Source organism: Eptesicus fuscus, chromosome 12, assembly GCF_027574615.1.
Source record: "Eptesicus fuscus isolate TK198812 chromosome 12, DD_ASM_mEF_20220401, whole genome shotgun sequence".
Taxonomy (NCBI): domain Eukaryota; kingdom Metazoa; phylum Chordata; class Mammalia; order Chiroptera; family Vespertilionidae; genus Eptesicus; species Eptesicus fuscus.
Window position 1 is genome coordinate 32,655,356 of NC_072484.1, and position 24,000 is coordinate 32,679,355.

Consider the following 24,000-nt stretch of genomic DNA (forward strand, 5'->3'; position numbering starts at 1 on the left):
AGAGAGAGAGAGAGAGAGAGAGGGAGAGGGAGGGATGGGGAGGGAGAGAGGAAAAAACACATCGATTTGTTCTACTTATTTATGTATTCATTGGTTGATTCTTTTTTTAATTTTTTTAAATATATTTTATTGATTTTTTAAAAGAAGAGGAAGGGAGAGGAGATAGAGAGTTAGAAACATTGATGAGAGAGAAACATCGATCAGCTGCCTCCTGCACACCTCCTACTGGGGATGTGCCTGCAACCCAGGTACATGCCCTTGACCGGAATCGAACCTGGGACCTTTCAGTCTGCAGGCCGACACTCTATCCACTGAGCCAAACCAGTTAGGGCAATTGGTTGATTCTTGTATGTGCCCTGGCCAGGGTTCAAACCCATAACCTTGATGTATCAGGATAGTGCTCTAACCAACTGAGCTACCCGGCTAAGAAATTTCCTTATTTTTAAAGTAAGGATAATACTTTCTTCGAAAGGGTCCTTGTGATGATTAAATGAAATATGAAAGTGCCTAGCACAAAGAGAGCTCTCTATAACTTCCATTTCAAGGTTTGAAGTCTTTCAGAGGTGAACCATGTAAACCTGTTGCTTGGACTGAGTTTCCTTTATAAATAAATACTCAAGGCAGAGAGGGAAGGTCAATGCATTTAAGTTTTATTTCTGTACTTTCTGGCCTCAAGATTTAGGTGTGGTGTCTGTTGCTGGGTAGTCATTTGTTTCATTGGATTTCCACAGCCTGCTGCGGATTTTCCCTACCCCAAGAAACAGTTCTGAGTCTTTTTATGTATCTGTTCATAGCTACTCTGTGTCTGTGGGCTCTGAAATAAAGGCTACATTTTCAGTCTCCTGTGGCTAATTTGATTCTGGTTTGTTTGATTTTGTTGTTGTTGTTTTTCTTTGTGAGTTCTTTAGCTCCATGGGGCTGCTTGGTAAGTGTTCTTTAGCTGTCATTAACCATCCTGTGTGTGTTGTTGAATTCTTAGGGAGCTTTTGCCCATTGGGTAATTGATTTCAGTTAACTGTTGGCAAACTGTGCCCCAGAGCCTTTTTCTTTGTGTTTTGTTTTGTTTTGTTTTTTATTCTGGGGAGCAATTAACTGAGTGACCTTAAAATGGTGACTGTATCTTGGAGAAGAAAAAAGAAGAATCTAGCTTACTGTTAAGGAAGGTACTGTTTTTGCAGCAGGAAAGACATGAAATGGGAACTAGAAAAGCTGTTCGGATTGGCCAGACTGTATAGCTAGATGATAGGAAAGAAGACTGGAAGGCAGAGGACTCCAGAAAAGAAAAGTTAACTTCTGGCCACAGAGAAATGTGAATGAATGAAATAATTTTCAGTTCTCAGGGGAAACTTCCTATTTTCTTTTGAAGAAGTTAATTGTTCACACCTTTCAAATTGGGTGCTGCAAATTTGGGGGAGTGAGGGGTACTCTTTAGTCCTAGCAGTCCTTCACTGGGGTGTTTGGGAGAGGTTTTTTTTACATGCCTGCCTCCCAAAAGTAAAACAGTTAAGGAGGGCAAAAACCTTGATTCTTGGGTCTTTTAAATTATAACTTTTCAGGTCACCCATATCTTTGCTAGTGGTGGGGTGTTAGGTTACAGCACAAACGGCTTCTAGATTACCATCACCTTGTTCCTTGACATGCTACCTTTGCCATCTCGTGACACGGAAACCAAATAAAGCAAATAACATTGAATTGGCTGGTTCACATCTCTTAGGATTCCCGCTCCTCTCAGGACTCTAACATACAAAGGATGTTTGCTTAAATACTTAATTGACTTTTCAGACTGAATCTCACATGAGAATTCCGGTGGTGATCAATTAAAAATTAAAGGAAAATACAATGGAATTTCCCAAGAAGCAGGTACTTTGCTACTCCCTAAGTTCCTTACAGAATAGAGCTGTGGGTGAAACATAATCGGTCAGGCTGTCAGGGCTGCAGAGGTAAAGAATTACAAAAGTTGGGCAACCCACTCGGGTCCCCTCCCAGGGAGCTTTTCTGTAATAAAACTGCTTTCACTCATTTAAAAAAAAAAAATTACAAAAATTGAAATGGTGTCTAGTACTATGAACTTCTCAGTCCTTAATCCTTCTGGAATTGTACATCAGATTCTGCATTTTGTAGCGTTTTTCCTGGGAGCAGACTCTGCGGGTTTTATAAGATTCTCAGAGGGTTTTGCAACACCCTACCTGAGGTTAAGAATTCCTGATCTGGGATGGTTACCCACACACCTGGTTACAGAATCCCCTCTGCATTGTTCTTACTTTATAACTCCCATTTTCTGTATTTCTTCAGAAGTGCTTGCCCAAGTATTTTCAGAGGCAGCCAATTTCCTTCACCTTAAAATGTAAATTTATTTATTTTTAATATGGGTGACTCATGTATATGGCAAAAAGTTAGTATAAAAAGTAGTTTTGTTTAAAAAACAACATTTCTTCAGCCTTGGTCATTGTGGCTTAGTTGGTTGGGTGTAGACCCATGCACCAAGGGTTGCCTGCTTAATTCCCAGTGGAGGGGACGGTGTGGAGTAGGGGAGGTTCTCACATCGATGTTACTTTCTCTCGCTCTCCCTCTCTAAAAGTCAACTTAAAAAAATCTTTAAAATTTTTTCTCCAGAACATTTTTATGCATATAAAAATGCCCATTTTTAAAAACTTATATGAAAAATTTCTAACATACACGAAAGTAGAAGAAATGGTATGATGAACCCTCACAACCCATTACCCAACTTCACTATTACCATTATAATGCCAAACATGTTTCATCTATCCATCCTTGGCTGTTTTTTGTTTTTGTTTTTTCCCTTCAGGGTTATGAAGGTATCATTTTTAATACCATAAATTTACAGTACAATGATTTTTAGTAAATGTGTAGACTTGTGCAGCCATCATAACAATGACACAAACTTTTAGAACATTTTTATTAACTCCTCAACCAGTTTCTTCACAGTCAAAGGATTGAAACTTGAAGTCAATCGCTGTTCCCACAACCAGCCAACCACTGATCTACTTTATGTCTATAGATTTGCCTTTTCTAGACATTTCACATAAGTAAAATCATACAACATACAGACTTTTGCATCTGGCTTTTACTTAGCATAATGTTTTTGAGGGCTATCGTGTTGTAACATGAGTTGGTAGTTTACTCTTTTTAAAAAAATATATTATCAAATTTACTTTTATTTATTTATTTTTAAATATATTTTATTGATTTTTTACAGAGGGGAAGAGAGAGGGATAGAGAGTTAGAAACATTGATGAGAGAGAAACATCCATCAGCTGCCTCTTGCACACCCCCTACTGGGGATGTGCCCGCAACCAAGGTACATGCCCTTGACTGGAATCGAACCTGGGACCCTTGAGTCCGAAGGCCGACGCTCTATCCACTGAGCCAAACCGGTTTCGGCAAAATTTACTTTTATATTCGATTCTTTTTGTTTTAAAACATATTTTTATTTTTTTAATATATTTTTATTGATTTCAGAGAGGAAGAGAGAGGGAGAGAGAGATAGAAACATCAATGATGAGAGAGAATCATTGATTGGCTGCCTCCTGCACTCCCCCCACTGGTGATCGAGCCCACAACCTGGGCATGTGCTCTTGACTAGAATTGAACCTGGGACCCTTCAGTCCTCAGGCCAAACTCTATCCACTGAGCCAAACCAGCCACGCTGGTGGTTTACCCCTTTTTATTGCTGAATAGTATTCCATTCTGTGACTACACTATATTTTGTTTAGCTATTCACCAATTGATGGGTGTTCAGATTGTTTCCAATTTTGGACTGTTATGATCAAAGCTGTTAGGAACATTTATGTATAAGTCTTTGTATGAACATATATTTATTTCCTTTTCTCTTGGGTAAATGCCTAAGATTGGAATTGCTGCATAGTGTGGTAATTTCTATCTAACATTTTAGAGATACTGCCAAACTTTCCAAAGTGGCTATACCATTTTACATTCCCACCAATATGTGAGGTTTCAGTTTCTCCACATCTTCATCCACACTTGTTATTGTCTGTGTTTCTGAGGTTAGCCATTCTAGAGGGTGTGCAGTGATACCTCATTGTGGTTCTGGTTTGCATTTCCCTTATGACAAATGATTCTGAACATCTTATGTGCTTATTAGCCATTCCTATATCTTTGGTGAAATGTCTGTACAAATCTTTTGCCCATTTTAAAATTGGATTGTTTGCCTTCTTATTATTAAGTTGTAAGAGTTTTTTTAGATATTCTGGATACAAGTCCCCTGTCCCCTATCAGATATATGATTTACAAAGTTGTGTGTGTTTTTTTTCCTAATCTGTGTCCTTTCGTTTTCTTAATATCTTTTGAATTGTAAAGTGTTGAAATTTGGTGAAATCCATTTTCAAAATGTAGTTTGTGCTTTTGGTGGTGTATCAAAGACATCTTTACCTAACCCAAGGTCACAAATATTTTCTCCTAGCTTTTCTTCTAGAAATGTTATAGTTTTAGTTCTTCTGTCTTGGTCTATGATACGTTTTGAGTTAATTTTTGTGTATGGTATGAGGTTCCTTTTGCATATGGCTACCAGTTGTCCAAGCACCATTTGTTAAAAGACTATCCTTTCCCTATTGAATTGCCTTGGCAACTTTGTTGAAAGTCAATATACTTTACATGTAAAGATTTATTTCTGGACTTTTAATTCTGTTCCCTTGATCTTTATGGTTATCCTTACCATACTATCTTGATTACTATCTATATATATAAAACCCTAATACGCAAATAGACCAAATGGTGGAACAACTGAACAACCGGTTGCTATGACGTGCACTGACCACCAGGGGGCACACGCAGAACATGGCGGGCATCGGCAGTAGACAGCAGATCGCGGAACATGGCGGGCATCGGCTGCAGCAGGATGGTGGAGCAGGTGAGCGGGAGCACCAGACCAAGGTGGGGCGCCAGTCGCTGTCATCAGGGTGAGCTTCTGGTGGTTACTGAAAATTCTTTGCTCCCGCGCACCATGGTCCCACCCAACACTCACACGTGCTGCCTGCGCCTGGCATCAGTCCCAATTGCTCAGTGCCGTCAGTGGGTGTGAGCAGCTGCTGCTGGCCCAAATCACCCCTGAGGACTTCTTCACCTCCCCCTGCTCCTGAGGGGTGATCGGGGCTGGCAGCTGCCGCTCGCACCTGCTGCCAGCACCTGCCATACCTGCTGCTGGCGCCGGCCCCAGTCGCTCCACGTCGTCAGTGGATGCAAGTGGGGCTGGCACCATCAGCGCGTGGGAGTGGCAGCGGCGGCGAGAGCAGGGCTGCCCGCAGATAGGGGATGGGGATGGGAGGCGGGGGGAGGACTGGGGGATGAGGACCGCAGTGGGAGGGGCCAGGCGGGGGCACGGAGGATGGGCCGAGACCCACCCCTGTGCCCACCACAGCCTCGCGGCCCACAATTCCTTTCAAGAAAGGTGCACGAATTCGTGCACTGGGCCCCTAGTAACTTTTATAATAAGCTTAGAAATTGGGAAGTATAAATCCTCCAATTTTGTTCTTTTTTAAAGTTGTTTTGGATGTTCGGGATTCTTTGAATTTACATATAAATTTTAGAGTCATCTTGTCAGTTTCTACAAAAAAGCCGGCTGGGATTTTGATAGGGATTGCATTGAAGCTGTAGATCAGTTTGGGGAGAATTGCTATCCTAACAATATTGACTCTTCCAATCTTTGAAAGTAGGACGTCTCTTTCATTTCTCTTCAGAATGTTTTGTAATTTTCAGTATACAAGTTCTTTTAAAATTTTTATTTCATTCTTTTTAAAACTATTATAAATGGAACTATTTTCTTGTGTTTTTTTGTATTGTTTGTTGTTAGTATGTAGAAATACAATTAATTTTTATATGTTGCTCTTGTAGTCTGTAACCTTGCTCAGCTTATTAGTTCTAGTAATTCCTTAGGCTTTTCTAGATATAAGATATGTAATCTGCAGTTAAAAGCACCTTTACTTCGCCTGGCCAGTGTGACTCAGTCATTGAGTGTCGACCTATGAACCAGGAGGTTAGGATTCGATTCCGGTCAGGGCACATGCCCGGGTTGTGGGCTCAACCCCCAGTGGTCGGTGTGGAGGAGGCAGCCAATTGATGATTCTCTCTCATCATTTATGTTTCTAATTTCTCCAAAATCAATAAAAAAATAAATAAATATATAGAGAGAGCACTTTTACTTCTTTTTAATTGGGATGTCTTTAATTAATTAATTATTTGCTTTAATACACATTAGTTCCATTTATAAGCAATGTTGAATAGAATGGCAAGAGTGGACATCCTTGTTCTGTTCCTCATTTTAGGAGGAAGCATTCAGTCTCTCACCATCAAGTGTGATGTTGGCTGTGTTTTTCATAGCTGCCCTTTTTCGGATTGAGGAAGTCCTTTCTATTCCTAGTTTGTTGATTTTTTATTACAAATGTGTGTTGGATTTTTTCAAGTGCTTTTTCTGCATCAGTTGTGATAATTATGTGGTTTTTGTCCTTTTTCTATTTATATGCTATATTACATGAATGGATTAAGCCAACCTTGCATTCCTGGGATAAATCCCACTTGGTCACTTTTCATATATTGTTGGATTTGATTTGCTAATCTTTTGTTAAGGATTTTTAAATCTGTGTTCATGAGTAATATTTGTTTATAGTTTCCTTTTCTTGTGATGTCTTTTTCTGGCTTTAGTACATGCTTTAAAAAGTTATTTAGACAAATGAGATTATGCTCTTCATATACTGCTGTGCATCTTACTTTTTTCTACTTAATAACTTACATTGGTAGTCCTTTAATAATAGTTTTACCTCCCTTCTTTTTTGAGTTAATAAAATAAATATCTAGAGAGAGAGCACTTTTTAGAAGCTTCCTATTTATGTTCTTTTGGGTTATTTGTCCTTCATTGTTTTGTGTGAGCTCTTGGTATAGTGAAGAAATTAGTCCTTTTCAGGGGTGTGGTAAATATTTTTATCCAAATTGTCTTTTTCTTTTTCTATGGTGTTTATATTTTTTTATTTTCTTCCATCCTACATACCTTTTTATTTTATAGCTTCTGGATTTTTAAAAAAGCAATCTATATTTTCTTCTAGTAGTACTTCTATTTCAATTTTTACATTTCAGTTTTGTCTATTTTCTTCAGTACCAGTTTGGATAGCTCTATGCACCCCTCCCCAATACACTGTCCTTAGCTTCTTAATCCATCATAGCATCTGGAACCTAGTATTGTGATTGGCTGATGACCTGTCCCCCAACTGGCTGAAAACTAGTGGGCATGCATTCTATGAGGCTGGCATAATGCCAGGCACATAGTAGGTGCTCAGTAAATAGTGAACTAATTTCTGTACTGGTTAGAGAATGGACTGCCTGGGTTCAAGTCCTGTCTTAGCCAGTGTTATGTCACCTCACTGAACCTCAGTTTTCTGATCTGTGAAATGAGAATAATGAGTCTCTACCTCACAGGATTGTTGTGAAAATTAATTGGGTTATTGCATGAAAAGAACCTAGAACTGTACCTGGCAGACAATCAGCATTCAGTAAATATTAGCTGCAGATGTTATCAATATCATCCTTGAATGCTCATCATTGTTTAATGCAACTCACCTGCCAAAAAAGAGCACACCTGTTTCTCTACATTCTGATCTTGGGCAAATTATTTATCTTTGGGTCTCGAGTTAACTAGCAATCATCTGAAATGATGACAAAAATTCCCAGGTATATGTAGTTGTGAGGATGGCACAAATCAGTATTTGTAAAATGTCTGCCACAGTGCCTTGAACTTACTTTGTAGGTGTTCAGTGACTCTGTGGCTTCCTGTTGCTTTTTAGTGTTGACTTCTACCAGGGTGAGTATTATCCTCACTGTTGGGTTCTTTTCTTTTTATTTGTTTTTATTTTTGTGTGTGTGTACTTGCTCCATTAGTTTGAGACTTTGGAATAAGTGTATTGACGTTTGTGAGTATTTGCTTTTTATTCCTCTGCAACCTGAGCTCTCAAGGAGCCTCTGAGTTCCCAAGGGTGGAGTCTCTCTGCTAAGATTGGAGGATTCTAGTTGCAAAAGAATGTAGGCCCTAGCCAGTTTGGCTCAATGGATAGAGCATTGGCCTGCGGACTGAAAGGTCCTGGGATAGATTCCGGTCAAGGGCACATGCCCGGGTTTAAGGCTTGATCTCCAGTAGGAGGCAACTGATCAATGGACTGATGATGTTTCTCTATTATCATTGTTTCTATCTCTCTATTCCTCTCCCTTCCTCTCTAAAAATCAATAAAAATATAAAGAAATAAAATATACATGTGCAATTAAATTGTAAAGAAAATAAAGTTTAAAAAAAAAGAAGAAGAAGATAGAACTTGGGTGACTTCTTAGATTTAATTGGCTTGATAACCCAGGAGATTGTAATCCTCTGCTCTGGCTTCAAATCACATATCAGATAAGGTTAAAAAAAGGGGGGGGGGGGTTTCTGATATCTTCCTTCTTAGGAGGGGAAATACTAATGTTTTTATTATTAACCAGTGTCATCCCAATAAATTCAATTAAAAAGGAAATAATAATGTTAACTGTGTACTTTTCATATATGGCCTTTATTGTGTTGAGGTAAGTTCCTTTTATACCTATTTTGTTGAGAATTTGAGTCATGAATGGATGTTGAACTTTGTCAAATGCATTTTCTGTATCTATTGAAATGATCATATGGGGAGTTTTCTCTCATTTAATGTGGTTTATCACTCACATTGGTTGATTTGCATATGGAAGCCATACTTATATCCCAGTGATAAAGCCCACTCCATCTTGGTATATGATCTTTTTAATGTGCTGCTAAATTTGGTTTACTAGTATTTTATTGAGGACTAGAGGCCTGGTGCATGAAAATTCATGCACTCGAGGGAGGGTCTCTCAGCCTGGCCTGCACCCTCTCGCAGTCCAGGTTCTCCTCAGGGGATGTCCGACTAACGGCTTAGGCCCACTCCCCAGTGGATCCGGCCTAAGCTGACAGTCAGACATCCCTCTGGCAGCCCGGGAGCCCTTGGGGGATGTCCACCTGCCAGCTTAGGCCCGCTCCCCAGAGGATTGGGCCTAAGCTGGCAGTCAGACATCTCTCTGACAGCCCGGGAGCCCTCAGTGCTGCCGCAGAGGCGAGAGAGGCTCCCAATACCGCTGCTGCACTGGCCAGCCAGGAACCAGCTTCTGGCTGAGCAGCGCTCCCCTTGTGGAAGCGCACTGACCACCAGGGGGCAGCTCCTGCGTTGAGCGTCTTCCCCTGGTGGTCAGTGCACGTCATAGCAACTGGTCGTTCCCCTGTTAGGGTCAGCTTGCATATTACCCTTTTAATATATAGGACTTTTCTATCTGTATTCATTAAGGATATTGACATGTTGTTTTCTGTGGTATCTTTGTCTGATTTTGGAATCAGGATGATGCTGGCCTCATAAAATGAGTTTGTAAGTATTCCGTATTCTGTTTTTTGGAAGAGTTTAAAGATTGGTATTAATTCTTTGAATGTTTAATAAACTGCACCTGTGTGAAGCCATCTGCTCCTGGACTTTTCTTTGTTGGGAGGTTTTTTTTATTACTGACTCAATCTTATTTTTTATTCATCTGTTTAGGCTTTCTATTCCTTCTTGATTCAGTTTTGGTAGGGTGTGTATCTCTAGGAATGTGTCCATTTCTTCGAGGTTATCCAATTTTTTAACATTTAATTATTCATTATAGTCCCTTATCATCCTGCTTATTTCCAAGACATCTATTGTAATGTTTCCTATTTCAGTTCTGATACTATTTATTTCAGTCTTCTCTTTTTTTTCCTTAGTGTTTGTCAAGTTTATCTTTTTTAAAAAAAACAACTCTTGGTTCTGTTGGGGTTTTTTTTTTCCTATTTCTGCCCTAATCTTTATTATTTCCTTTCTTCTGCTAACTTTGGGCTTGGTTTGTTCTTCTAGTTCCTTGGGGTGTAAAGATAGGTTGTGTTTTTTGTTTTGTTTGTTTTCAGATATTTTTGGAATGAAGGCACTTTTCACTATAAATTTCCCTCTTAATACTGCTTTTAATGCATTCCATGTGTTTTGGTATGTTGTATTTTCATTTTCTTTTGTCTGAGGAACTTTTTAAATTCTCATTTCCTCTTTGACCTCAATGGCTGTTCTAGAGTGTGTTACTTAATTTTCACATAATTGTAGACTTTCTCTCTCTCTTTTTTTTTTTTTTTTGCTGTTACTGGTTTCTAGTTTCATTCCATTATGGTCAGGAAAGGAATGATTTCAGTCTTCTTAAATTTAAGACTTGTTTTGTGACGTGGAGAATGTTCTGCGTGCACTTGAAGAATGTATAGTCTGCTGTTGGGTGGGAAGTTCTATATTACGTCTGTTTGGTCCATTTAGTTTGTAGTGTTCCAAGTCAGCCATTTATTGATTTTTCTGAGTGGATGTTCTATACATTATTATACATGGGATATTGAAGTCCCCTATTCTTGTTGTATTGCTTTCAATTTTTCCCTTCAGATCTGTCAATAATTGCTTTATATATTTAGATGCTCTGATGTCGGGTGCATATATATCTTTAATTGTTATATCTTCCCATTGAATTGACCCTTTGTCATTATATATATAATGATCTTTGTTTCTAGACACAGTTTTTGACTGAAAGTTTATTTTGTCTAATATAAATAGCTATCTCTGCTTTCTTTTGGTTACCATTTACATGGAATATTTTTTCTATACCTTCACTTTCAACCTGTGTGTGTCTATAGATAGTTCTAAAGTGAATCTTGTAGACAGCATATCTCTGGATCTTGGTATGTGGTCTTTTTATTTAATCAGCCACTCTACACCTTTTGATTGGGAATTTATTCCCCAGCTTGTTCTAATATGCATCAGCATTGAGAACCACTATTCTTTATATACAGATAGGGTGTAGGTGTAATAGGTATCCTCAAGGATTCTTTGTTTTAAAATATATTTTTATTAATTTCAGAGAGGAAGAGATAGAAACATCAGTGATGAGAGAGAATCATCGGTCAGCTGTCTCCTGCACACCCCCACTGGGGATGGAGACTGCAATGCAACACGGGCATATGTTCTGACCAGAATTGAACCATGACCTCCTGGTTCATAGGGTGATGCTCAACCACTGAGCCATGTTGGCCAGGCTCCTCAGGGATTCTTAAGCAAGGTCCTTAGACAGGTAGAATGGTGGGAAGTGTCAAGAACTTAAATTTGACAATTAAAAAAAAAATTCTCCAGGGTCATATTATTCAGCCCTGGCTGGTGTGGCTTGGTTGGTTGGATGTCGTCCCCTGCACCAAAAGGTTGCCAGTTCAATTTCTGGTCAGGGCACATGCGGGGTTCTGGCTCAGTCCCCAGTAGGGGGCATGCAGGAAACGGCCAATCAGTGTTTCACTCTTACATCAATGTTCCTCTCTCTCCCTCTCCCTTCCTCTCTAAAAATCAATTTAAAAAAAGAAAAGAAAAGAAAATTCTAAATCACAGCTGTAAAAGAAAATATGCAAATACAAAGTATCCAAAAATAAATATAATGAAAGCAAAACAGTGTTTCTTTCTCTATCCCTTCCTCTAAGAATCAATTAAAAATCTTTTGAAAAAAATCAATTAAAAGTCTTTAAGAAACCAAAAGAACGATAGTATTGCTCTGACTGGTTTGTCTCAGTGGATAGAACATCAGCTTATGGACTGAAAGGTACCTGGTTCGATTCCTGTCAAGGGCATATGCCCGGGTTTCAGGCTTGATCCCCAGTAGGGGGCATGCAGGAGGCAGCAGATCAATGATTCTCTATCATTATTGATATTTCTATCTCTCCCTCTCCCTTCCTCTCTGAAATCAATATATATATATATTTTAAAGGACCATGCTATTTAACCTTTATGTGAGTGGATGGTTTTATATTTTTATAGATCAGAAGTTGGTTGGTGCTTATTAATTTGTTTGATAAGGATTTATTGAGTACCCCTGTCAACAAAGCTAGACAAGCGATTAGCTGGATAGATGGTAGATACTTAAGTGACCATAATTCAGTATGAAAAGTGCACTTTTGTGGGGCTTTTGATAGAATGCCAAACTGTCCCCTAGAAGTGTTCCTGTTCATAATCCCTTCAGCATATGGAATATCAAAACAATGACATTTTAATGTCTAACACTGACAGTGTCATCTTGGTGCAGTCAAAGATTCTAGCATAGCCAAAACCGGTTTGGCTCAGTGGATAGAGCGTCAGCCTGCGGACTGAAGGGTCCCAAGTTCGATTCCGGTCAAGGGCATGTACCTTGGTTGTGGGCACATCCCCAGTGGGGGGTGTGCAGGGGGCAGCTGATTGATGTTTCTCTCTCATTGATGTTTCTGACTCTCTATCCCTCTCTCTTCCTCTCTGTAAAAAATCAATAAAATATTAAAAAAAAAAGAAAATACAAAAAAAATTAAAAAAAAAAGATTCTAGCATATTATGGAAATATTTGCCATTTTTCATCTGTTGGTCCTTCCTCTAAGATAAATTGAATTGACGTTTTTTTTGTTTTTTTTTTTTTTTAAATTTCTTTATTGATTAAGGTGTCACATATTTGTCCTCATCCCCCCATTCCCATCCCACCCCTCTCCCCACGCATGCCCCAATCCCCTGTTGAACTTAACCGTTGGATAGGCTTATATGCATGCATACAGGTCCTTTGGTTGAACTCTCCCCCTCCCCCCCACCCTCCCCCTACCCTCCCCTATCCTCCCTCTGAGGCCCGATAGTCCGATCGATGCCTCCTTGCTTCTGGTTCTGTTCTTGTTCCTCAGTCTATGTTGTTCATCATTTCCCCTAGATGAGCGAGATCATATGTCACTAGATATATACTAATAAGCACTGAATGTGAGACGAGCAATAATAGTTATGCTGACAGGCAAATGAATCCGTCTGTAGCGAGCTTCCCCCTGGACCAACAGTTCTTTTGAGACTCAATTTCAATGTCCAGTAGTTCCTTATGTGTACATGTCAGCACTGATCCCCCAGCTCTGGATGGTGGACAAATGGCGGTAACGGAGGTCTGAATTGACGTTTGTCGATAGTATCTTTGTGTGAGGATCGTCTGTTTTCTGCATCTTTTTTAAAAAATTCAGCGTTTGTTCTTTTTATTTTTAAACTACTTTTGGATAACAGTTTATGCTAGTAACCCAGGATTTATCTTTTTTGCAGTTTAATGAACTGGAATTCCAGCACGAAGGAATTACAGGAAAAAAGAGGACAGGGTTTATTTCTCTCGCACTACGCACTCATATTTTAAGCACTGACTAGTGAGGCCTAGTAAAGGGTTCCAGAGAGAGAGGGACCAAATCTTCCAATAACTGTTCAGTGGAGGAAGTCTTTGATCAAGAGGAAATCAGATGCTGTGGCCAGCGCACAGTCATCACAGAAAGAAAGAATAAAACTCTGTTTGTTGTATTCAAGGCAAACTCATACCACTAAACCCTTCCCTCTGTGCATGCATAGAATATCTGTAGAGGACCTGGCCAGTGTGACTCAGTGGTTGAACATCGAAGCATCAACCTATGAACCAGGAGGTCACAGTTCCATTCCTGGTCAGGGCACGTGCCCAGGTTGCAGGCTCCATCCCCAATGTGGGGCATGCAGGAGGCAGCTGATCAGTGATTCTCTCTCATCATTGATGTTTCTATCTCTTTCCCCCCTCCTCCCCCTCCCTCTCCCTCTCTGAAATCAGTTATATATATATTTAGAGAATATCTGTAGAGGGATTTTCAAGGAACTGGTGAGAGCAGTTGTCTTTGGGGAGCTGAAGTGAGAGGAAGATTTCTTTTTCATGGTATACCCATTTGTACTGTTTTAATTATTTACTATATGTTTTACTTTTTCAAAACTTTTTAAAAGTAGTTATTTTTTAAAAGCTTATTCACCCATGATTATGTCAAATGTTAACATTAGAGGAAATTTAAATTAATTTAGAAAGATAAAAGAAAGGGAGGTAGGAGTGGGGGATGGGAAGTACTGTCTTTCACAGAATCCTGCCCTGTTAGGCAATTTTCTACCTTCTAGTTTTGCCGTTTCCTTTAAAGATTTTCCTCCTCTCATCCCTAATTCCGCAGACTTTCTAATTACCAAATATGATACGACTCTTTTATCCATTTTTCACTGTTGTTTTAGGGATCAAACTATTACTTCATATTTCATAGTGAACATTAGCTGGCAGATACTTATAAACGTTCACAACAAATCCAGGGGAAAATATTCTGTGAATATATTGTTTTTAAGACTTTGATCAACCTGTGTATCTATAAAAAAGTATACTGAGCTCAAAACCTTAAACATTTTTTTAAATATATTTTTATTGATTTCAGAGAGGAAGGGAGAGGGAGAAAGAAATAGAAACATCAATGATGAGAGAGAATCACCCATCGGCTGCCTCCCGCACGCTTCCCACTGGGGATCGAGTTGGCAACCCGGGCATGTGCCCTTAACCAGAATCAAACCCGGAATCCTTCAGTCCGAAGGCCAACACTCTATCCACTCAACCAAACCAGCCAGAGCAAAAACTTAAACTTTTAAAGCTATTTATTCTACCATTGTGCTCCTGGTGAAAATGCAGACCAGCCTAAATGTTTGGCAAGTCTTCTGAGTGATTCTGATTCCTAAGGTTCAGAAAGAATAACCTGCATGGGGGAGGGGAGCGTAACTTGAAGGATGGAGCAGCTGCCAAGGCAAGGTGATCAGGAGGCTGTGTCCAGTGTCCAGGTGGGAGGAAATGAAGGTCTGAAATGCTGCTGCAGTAAAAGGGGTGGAGAGAGAAGACAAATGCAAAACCAAGATTGAGTTGGCCTGCAGCCATGTCAAATTCGGTGCCTGCCCCATCCATGGCAGACACTGGCCCAAACGGCTGCCATAGAAACACTGTGACTCATGGGCCCTGATCCCCTCTGCTGGGCCTCAGGGATAAATTTGGTTACAGACACCAAGAAAATAAATACAAAGAAGTATTGAGTTGGTGATCGAGGTATGGATGACAAAAGTTCCTTGTTCAGACCATGCAGAGAGAGTATCATGAAGCTCTAGTTCCTTAAGGGAGAAAAGGATGGTATTAGTGAAAGGAACGCCATGCTTTGATGGGATGAATTTCTTGAGACAAGTAGTTGATCTTTCTTGCCTTTGATTCCCAGATGACTACCCTGCATGCAGAAGTGCCTACTTTGTGCCAGGCACTGGGAATAGGAATGAGATGAGCCATGCAGATATCTGTGGGAAGGGCATTCTGTCAGAGGGAACAGTAAAGGTGATGGCCCTGAGGTGTGGAGAAGGGCTTGCTGTCAGGAGACAAGAAGGCCAGTGTAGCTAGAGCTGAGTAAGGAGGAGAGTGGGAGGTGATGAGGTCAGTACAACTTTGAAGAAGGCTTATAGGAAAATATGTTGGTAACGAGGAGCTTCCTTACAAAGTGAGCCTGTTACTATATAGAGAAATAGGAATAAATGGAACACTGGAGCTTTATTCCCTGCTAGCTCTACAAGAGGGTAATCCTATCTAAAAAGAGTAATATGAAAATTCACCATCACTCCATCACAAAGATGGCTGCACCCATAGCTGAGGCCAAGTTCCCATAAGGAGCCTTAACGAGCAATCAGCAGGGACCTGAGGCTACGCCTTCTCCCGCCCCCATGAGGCTTGACAGGGGACCTCAGGCCGCAGGCCCCCCGCCCCCCCCGCCCCGTGCCAGGCCAGGGGACCTGAGGCCACGCCCCCTGCCCAGCAGGGCTTGACGGGGGACCTCAAGGTGCGCATCCCATCCTGGTGCTGGGCTAGGGGACCTCAGGCTGCTCCCCCTGCCCCAGCACCAGGCTGGGGGACCTCAGGCTGCGCCCCCCACCCCAGCACCAGGTTGGGGGACCTCAGACTGCACCCCTTGCCCAGCGGGGCTTGACAGGGGACCTCAGGCCACGCCCCCCACCCAGAACCTCAAGGTGCACCCCCAGTGCTGGTTCGGGGAACTCAGGCTGCGTACCCCTCCCGGTGCTGGTCCGGGGGACCTGAGGCTGCGCCCCCCCCCCACCTGGTGGGGTTTGACGGGGGACCTCAGGCCATGCCCCTCACCCAGCGGGGCTTGACGGGATCTCAGGCCATGTCCCCCACCTGGCGGGACTTGATGGAAGACCTCAAGGCACGCCCCCCGCCCTGGTCTGGGCTGGGGGACCTCAGGCCATGCCCCCTGTCTTGGCGCCGGCCAGGGGACCTGAGGCTACGCCTACTGCCCGGCAGGGCTTGACAAGGGTGGGACTGGCCAGGTCTGGATCTAGCCCAATGGTGGGGGGGGGGGGGCGGTGGGCGGGGACTTGACTCTGTGTCCTGTGGTGTGCCCCAGACTCTGACAGGAGGAAGGTTTTCATATACATTTTACTAATTTTCTTTCATCTCTGACACTTCTATTATAGAGAAAGGGCAAATAGCAATATTAAATTATTTCCTCTAATTAATCCCCTTTTAATGTGCACGAATTTCGTGCACCGAGTCACTAGTCTATATATATAAAAAGCCAGTGACCAAAACGCTGTAACCACCAGAAAGACCTGTAGCTGTGATGCCCACTGCGGCCAGCAAACAGGCCTGATGTGGGGTGGGGGGTAGGGCCACCGGCCAACCTCCCTTGGCCCCTCCCCCCAGCTGGCCCTGCCCCTGATCAGCCTCTCCAACCCCAATCAAGGGTGGGGCCGGCCAGGGGGAGGGTGGGGAGGCCGGCCAACCCCCTTGCAACACTTCCCCCAGACTGGCCCTACCCCCAATTGTCCCACAGCCTCTCCCTGGGGCAGCGAGCCCACATCATGCCGTTGACCATCAAAAGCGGGGAGCTGGGTGTCCACTCCGGCACCAGTGGACAGACACCCAGCTCCCCCGCGATCGAAAGCGAAAGCGGGGGAGCTGGGTGTCTGTCCGCTCCGGCACCAGGCCAAAAACCTCCGCCGGAGGCTTTTGAAAGGCCTGGTGCACCAGCGGACAGACACCCAGCTCCCCCGCGATCGAAAGCGGGGAGCTATGTGTCCGCTCCAGCACCAGTGGACCCCCTGCCATCAAAAGCGGGGAGCAGGCTGCCAGCAGTGTCCACGGAGCGTGCTAGGCTTTGTGGGGCAGTGGATATGGCCTGGATGGCAGGTTAGGCCTAGGGGACCCTACACGTGCATGATTTAATCATGCACTGGGCCTCTAGTATAATATAAAATAGTTAAAAGAACATTGATCCAGCCCTGGCCGGTGTGGCTCAGTTGGTTGGATATCATCCTGTGCACTGAAATGTCACCAGTTCAATTCCCATTCAGGGCATGTGCCCAAGTTGTGGGTTCCGTCCAGGTGAAGGTACAAATGGGAGGCAGCCAATCAGTGTTTTTCTTTTACATCTATGTTTCTCGCTCTCTCCCTTTCTCCCTTCCTCCCTCTCTAAAATAAATTAAAAACATATATTTTTTTAAAGGAACATTGATCCAGAAGTGGGGAAATGTAGCTCCTGTATTAGTCTTTTGCCCATGTTAATTATTACTTCATTTATTTTATTGCTCGTTTTTGGAAGTGCAGAATTGATTCCTTGTAGTATTCTTTGGGGGCATGTAAGAGGTAGCATCTCAGGCTTCCCAGAGTAGGAATGAGACTGGGTCAGTTAAAGTAGACATAAACCTACTATGACTTGGTCTGCCCCAGAGAGATGTTCACTTCTTTCCCTCATTCCAACCTAGGCCTCTCTTTTTCTAAGCAGGCTTGGTTGCCGTGGTCCCTGCTGCTTCTCTCCTTCATGTGTGGAACAAGAGCCTTCTATGTCCCTGGGGTCGCGCCAATCAACTTCCACCAGAATGACCCTGTAGAAATCAAGGTAAGTGTTCCTGGACCATTGGAGCCTCTGTGCTGGGCAGTGTGGTTGAAGACCATGGTGAGCTGGTCTTATCCCTCCTGTGGTTGCAGAGAATAAAGACCAGTACCAGTTAGGAACTCTGCCTCTCTCTCTCTCTCTCTCTCTCTCTCTCTCTCTCTCTCATCTTCATTTTTTTCTGTCTCTCTCTCTCTCTCAGTCTGCCTCTTCTATGACATCTCTACCTTCCTCTTTTATCTGCTCCATCTCCTCTCTTACCAGCTTTCCTGCCTAACTTATATTGTCTGTACATACACAGCCTATTGTGACCTCTGTTTTTTCAATGTTAGCTTCTGCTACCCGCTGGCTTCTCCAGTTCAGTATCTCCAAAATGTGTACTGCATGTCTGAGTGGTGGTATATGAGATGATTTTAAGTGGTTGACAAATATATTTTAATAACTTTTGTTTTAACATATATTAGAAAACATAGCTAGTACTTCAACTCAAGGTTTCATGGCTATCGATTTTCTGTTTTTAATACTGATATATAATGTTTGCTTCTTAAATGTATTTATGAAAAATGAGTCAGATGCAATAGTAGAATAAGAGGTAAGTAGATAGGGCAAGTTGGTATGTGAACAATTAGGATTTGAGGAGCATTGCCCTAAGTCAGGATCCAGACAGAGGCTTTCCAACTGGGCTACCTCACATTTTCAGGCTGGATGCCGATCTGAGGGTCAGTCAACTGTGGTAGGGTGGAGAGTGGAAGGGAGTCACTTAATAAATGGTTTACCAGGGGCAGTGGGCAGGTTGACATCTTGATTATGTCTCTAAAACAGTGGACTCTTGGTGGCATTCTCAGAGCCCCAAGCAGGGCTGAGGGTTGGTGGTGGATCTTCTTGGATATGGTTTCCTAGGAAACAAACTGTAAGGTGGAGATTTGGTGCAGGAGATGTACCGGGGAGACTCTCAGGGTCAGCATTTGGTGGGAGTGAGGGAAGTGGGCTGGGCAGAGGGAATGTTGAGCTATGGTAAACTGAGGCATGTGGGAAGCACTGGAACTGGAATGGCTGGTCCTTCAAAGTTGTTCTAAATTGAGGCAAGAGAACCACCTCTCCAAACCCCCCAGTGGGTTAGTCATTGGATACAGACTGCTACCAGGGAAGGGGTGTAACCTTGTACAAGGGCTCCCACCTAACCGGACTCCCCTCTATCATCATCCAAATAAACATTCTTAATACTTTGGTCTGTTTTTCTTAGTCTTTTTTTCTGTGCAGTGTTTACAGTATAGAATACTTAGCATTCTCACACCTCCATCAGTCCCCCATAGACAAAAGAATGTGTAGTTGAAATTTTTGAGTCATCCTTCAGATTCTTTTTTATTTTTTTAATATATTTTTATTGATTTCAGAGAGGAAGGAAGAGGGAGAGAGAGAGAGAAACATCCATGATGAGAGGGAATCATGGATCGGCTACCTCCTGCAAGTCCCCCACTGGGAATCGAGCCCACAACCCAGGCATGTGCCCTTGACCGGAATTGAACCTGGGACCTTTCAGTTCACAGGCCAACACTCTATCCACTGAGCCAAACCGGCTAGGGCATCCTTCAGATTCTTAGTGATCCTATAAAACATAGCTAGCAGAACTTAACAAAGTTACAATAAATTCTACTTCTAAAATAAATGTATATTTCTTGCTTCATTGCCATGTTGATGTGAACCACATCTTTACTGCTCTGTGCAAAAGCAAGCAGTGAGATTGTGTGAAAATAACGTTTTTATTATGTCCTGAGCATCCCAGTGTTCAAAAGGAGAAGCAGAAGATAAGAAAGTCACAAGGGGCTGTCCACATGACTTGCTTTCACGTATATGTCCCTTAGTTTGCCACCAAATTTTAGGTATTATCAAAATTTCAAATTGCTACATATCATGCTCATTTGGGGCATCAGTTATAAGCAGCTTAATGGGATCAAGAAACTAGAAGCAGAGACCACTATGGTTATGAATAAGGAGTAAAACCTCTTTGTTCCTGAAGATTTGTCCTCATTTGGAGTTATTAGGAAAGATGCCCAGAAGTGAAATTCCAGGGTCAGAGGATAATCAGTATGTTGAAGACTTTCAATATATATTGAATTTGTTTGTGATTTTAAACCAAGTCTGTAATGTAATCTAATAAACTTAATGAAATATGAAATAACTCAGAATTGTGGGCAATAGAGTATACAGAACACTGCAACAGTTCATTTGCCTTCTAGATAATACTGTCGAGTATGCCAAAGATGGTGGGTACCAGGGAGGATTATTGAAACAGTCTGAATTGAAGAATAATGGCCTCTCTTCTCCCACTAGGCTGTGAAGCTCACCAGCTCTCGAACCCAGTTACCTTATGAGTACTACTCACTGCCCTTCTGCCAGCCCTTAAAAATAAAGTACAAGGCAGAGAATCTGGGTAAGTTCTTCTCTCTCACTGTTGTCAGCCTGTCCCAATGGGAACCCAGATCTTTTCATAATGATAATAGCAGTTAACCCTTAGGTAGCACTTACTGTGTCCTGGACACGGTCTACATCGTTTACATACATATTAGCTTAGTTAATCTTCATAACAGCTCTAGGGTGGTAGCTGTTATTTTTATTCCCCTTTTACAGGTGAAGTGACTTGCCTCTTGTTATACTGTTAATCAACAGGTAAGCTAGGCAGTCAGGCTTCAGACTTGGAGCCCTTGGCTACTGTTCAGATTGGTTCTCCCTTGATTTCTAAATATCATACCTTTCTCTCTCTCTCTCTCTCTCTCTCTCTCTCTCTCTCTCCTCTCTCTCTCTATCTCTCTCTCTCTCTCTTCCTTTCGGTGGCTTCTGTAGCCTGCTCTACTTTTAATTAAAAGAAAGTGATCACCTCTGGCCCTAAGGAAGCAGGGACATCACTTGTTATGCTGTACAAGACTCACCTCAAGTAATGTGTGAGGCACCAGGGCAATGTCTGGCACAAATGTTCCATAAATAGCAGCCGTTTTATTCTAATGCAAATAATTCTCTCTATTTGGCAGAATTTCAGGCTTAAAGGAAAAGACATTTGAAGGCATCTATTCAGAACACAACTATTAGTACTTATTTCTATGCCTGTCTCAGTGTTAAGGCCTGGAGATGAAAATGTGGAAAGATCGAAGGCTCTGCAATTGGGCACACTTCTGAGTGATACCGGGTGATCTTAATTGAATGTGGACCCTTGAAGCTGGGGAATGGTCCTGCTTCCTAGAAATAGAAACTTCTGTGTACAAAAGTTATCCTGCCATAATGTATGTCATCCTGCCTTTGTGTAGTGTTTCCCTTCATGGCCTAGGGGCTTTTTGAGCAGAGGGATCATGTCTTACATTCCCCTCTCCACCACTTCTGACCCAGTGCCTAACACACAGTAGACATTCAGTAAATGTTAATGTCCTACTGAGTGGAGCAGAAACATCCTTGATTGAATGCCTATTGGATTGTAAGCCCTGTACTCTACATTATCTTCATCATCACTGTTAATATTTACAGGGCTTTTCCTATGAGCCAGGCACTCTTCTAAGCACTTCTATGCATTAACTTGTTAATTCTCACAACAGCCCTATAAGGCAGCTATTCTTATATCCTCTTATCAAGGGGAGTGAGGCACAAGGAGATGAAGTCTCTTGCCCCAGGTCACTCACCTAGTAAGCCACAGAATGCAGGAACTCTGGCCATATCCTTAAGCACTTTACTCTACACTTTATCTTAGTTGATTCCTATAGTAACTCTGCAAAGCCAAATATGATTTCCCTATTTCATAGGAGAGGGAACAGCAGCTTCAAGGATTTGAAAGACTTGCTCAGTGTCATATGGTCAGTAGGTAGATAAATGGAGATATTAGCCCAAGTTTTCTAAGGCCAGATTCTTTCTGTTGTCCCAGCTGCCTTCTCCAGAAAGGCTCAGTTGGGCTGTCTGATAGCTGTGCTCATGATTATCATACTGATGGAGATTCAGCTCATGGTGTGTGTATGGTAGATGTGCTGGAGTACAACCTCAGACTCTCTTAGAGGGGTGACATTCATGGCGTATTGCTCATTTAGCCTGGCTGACGACCTGCTCCCAGCTTTAAAAAGTTAAAAGGGTCCTAACCGGTTTGGCTTAGTGGATAGAGCGTTGGCCTGCAGACTGAAGGGTCCCAGGTTCGATTCTGGTCAAGGGCATGTACCTTGGTTGTGGGCACATCCCCAGTAGGGAGTGTGCAGGAGGCAGCTGATCGATGTTTCTCTCTCTTCGATGTTTCTAACTCTCTATCCCTCTCCCTTCATCTCTGTAAAAAGTCAATAAAATATATATATTTTTTTAAAAGTTAAAAGGAATACAAATGAGCCATTCCAGACCATTATATCCTCTTTCTTGGTTTAAATTTAATTTCTAAATATCAAGAAGTGATACCCACCTTACTTGGACTATAACCCTGTTCCTCTCTCAGCTTGTGGCCCTCTCATCTGTGTACCAACAACTCACAGCTTCCATCAGTCCTGATCTCGCCTCTGATTTTTATGTCTGGATATCTGACTATATCCAGATATATCAAGTCAAACTAACAAGCTGAAAAAATGCCCTTAGTCTAAATTTGCTATACTTCCTGTCTTCCCACCTAGAACCTGGTTATAGAAACTTCAGTCTTCCTAATATGCACCCCTCTTCACTTACTCCTTGTATCAGTCAGGACTGGGTCTCTAGATTTCACCTCCTTTGTAGCTCCTGAATCTGTATGCTTGTTTCCATCCTCATCACACCCTCTCGTCCAGCCATCGTTGCTCACTTGCATGACAGACCACCATCATCCCGAGTGATCTTTCTGTAACAGAATCAGATGAAGTCTTCTGCTATCCCTCTTCATAGAAACCTTTCATTGGCTTTTTTTTTTTGCCTTCTGGATAAAGTTGAAACTTCCAGTGTGGTCCACACCCCCTGAGATCCAGCTCCAGCCCCATCTCTCCAGCTCACCTCAAGTTGCTCTCTGCATCAAAACTGCACAGGCCTCTCAGTTTTACCGTGCTTCCCCCACCCTCAAGTGACCTTTGCACATACCGTTCCTTCTGTCTAGAACATTCTTCCCCTATCTGTTTGCTAGTTAACACTTCTCTCTTCCTTTATAGCTCATTTCAAGCATCACTTGTCTAGAGCAAGTTCCTCTTGTTGAACAGTATATTCTCGTGTAATCAAAGTCTGCATTCCCATTAGACCATAAGCTTCATGTGTATGTCCATTCAACATTGTATCTTTAAGGGCCTAGGAGATAGCCAGAATCCAGTACATGTTTTGGGAATGAATGAATAAGTGAATAAATGACTAGGCAGAGAGTGTCACATCACATAGGTCCACACTGGTAGGCAAATGCTAGACCAAGTGTGTGTTCAGGGGTCAGTCCTGCCTGTTGCTTTGGTCAGTCTCCTTTGGCTTGTCCCAGTTTCACATCATCACAGTAGCATTGTTATTATTAGAATGACTCAAAACAAAAGCACCATTGAGTTTTAGTTGTCAATCTGTAACTGCTTGGTGCCTGCTGCATGACATCTGGTAGCAGGTTACTCTGAGGCAGGCATGCAAGGAGCGTGCCAGTTTATTAAGTAAAAAGGTATTTTGGCTAAAAATTTCAAGTGCTGGATTTTATCCCACTTCCCTCCTAGCCTGAATCAGGATCTGAAGACAGATAAATAGGAAACACTGTCTGCCTTTGAAGAACTCATAGTCAAGGGAGTCAGAAACGTAATATGTCAACACTGTGCAAAGTCACATCATTGACATAAAAGGTGCAGAGGTGATTCTGATAATGAAAATAGGATTTGTTGCCTGCCTACTCTGTGACTGGTACTTTATTTCTCACTGTAACCCTGTGAAGTGGGTGCTATTATTATCCTCATTTTATAAATGAGTAGGGTGAGGCTCAGTGAGGTTAAATGACATGCCAAAGCTGCTAAGTGAGTAAGTAGCAGAGCCAGCATTCAGAGCAGGCAGCCCTCTCTCCTCACCACTGTATGATGCTGCCTCAGTACAGAGGGAAATCAGAGGAGGAAGTGAAGAGGTTAGAGGTTAGGAAGGGCTTCCCAAGGGTGAAATAGAAGCTGAGCTGGAAGTGTGAGGATGAGTTTCTCAAAAACCTGGAGCAGGCAATTGCCCTCCGAGGCAAAGGAAAGGACCTGAGGCCCAGAGGCGTG

At 42.3% G+C, this 24,000-nt stretch overlaps 1 protein-coding gene and 1 non-coding gene across 2 annotated transcripts in view; both read left to right on the top strand.

Moving 5' to 3' along the window:
• The window catches only part of TM9SF4 (transmembrane 9 superfamily member 4), a 48,525-nt gene that overhangs the window by 6,578 nt on the left and 17,947 nt on the right, over positions 1 to 24,000 (top strand). Inside the window, exons 2-3 of the mRNA XM_008140960.3 lie at positions 17,708 to 17,821; positions 20,147 to 20,246. Coding sequence (XP_008139182.1) covers positions 17,708 to 17,821; positions 20,147 to 20,246 — 214 coding nt within the window. The remainder of the gene's footprint in view (positions 1 to 17,707; positions 17,822 to 20,146; positions 20,247 to 24,000) is intronic.
• On the top strand, positions 14,797 to 14,931 carry LOC114231457 (small nucleolar RNA SNORA5). The gene has a single exon (XR_003617415.1). It is a non-coding gene; the product is annotated as a small nucleolar RNA SNORA5 (small nucleolar RNA).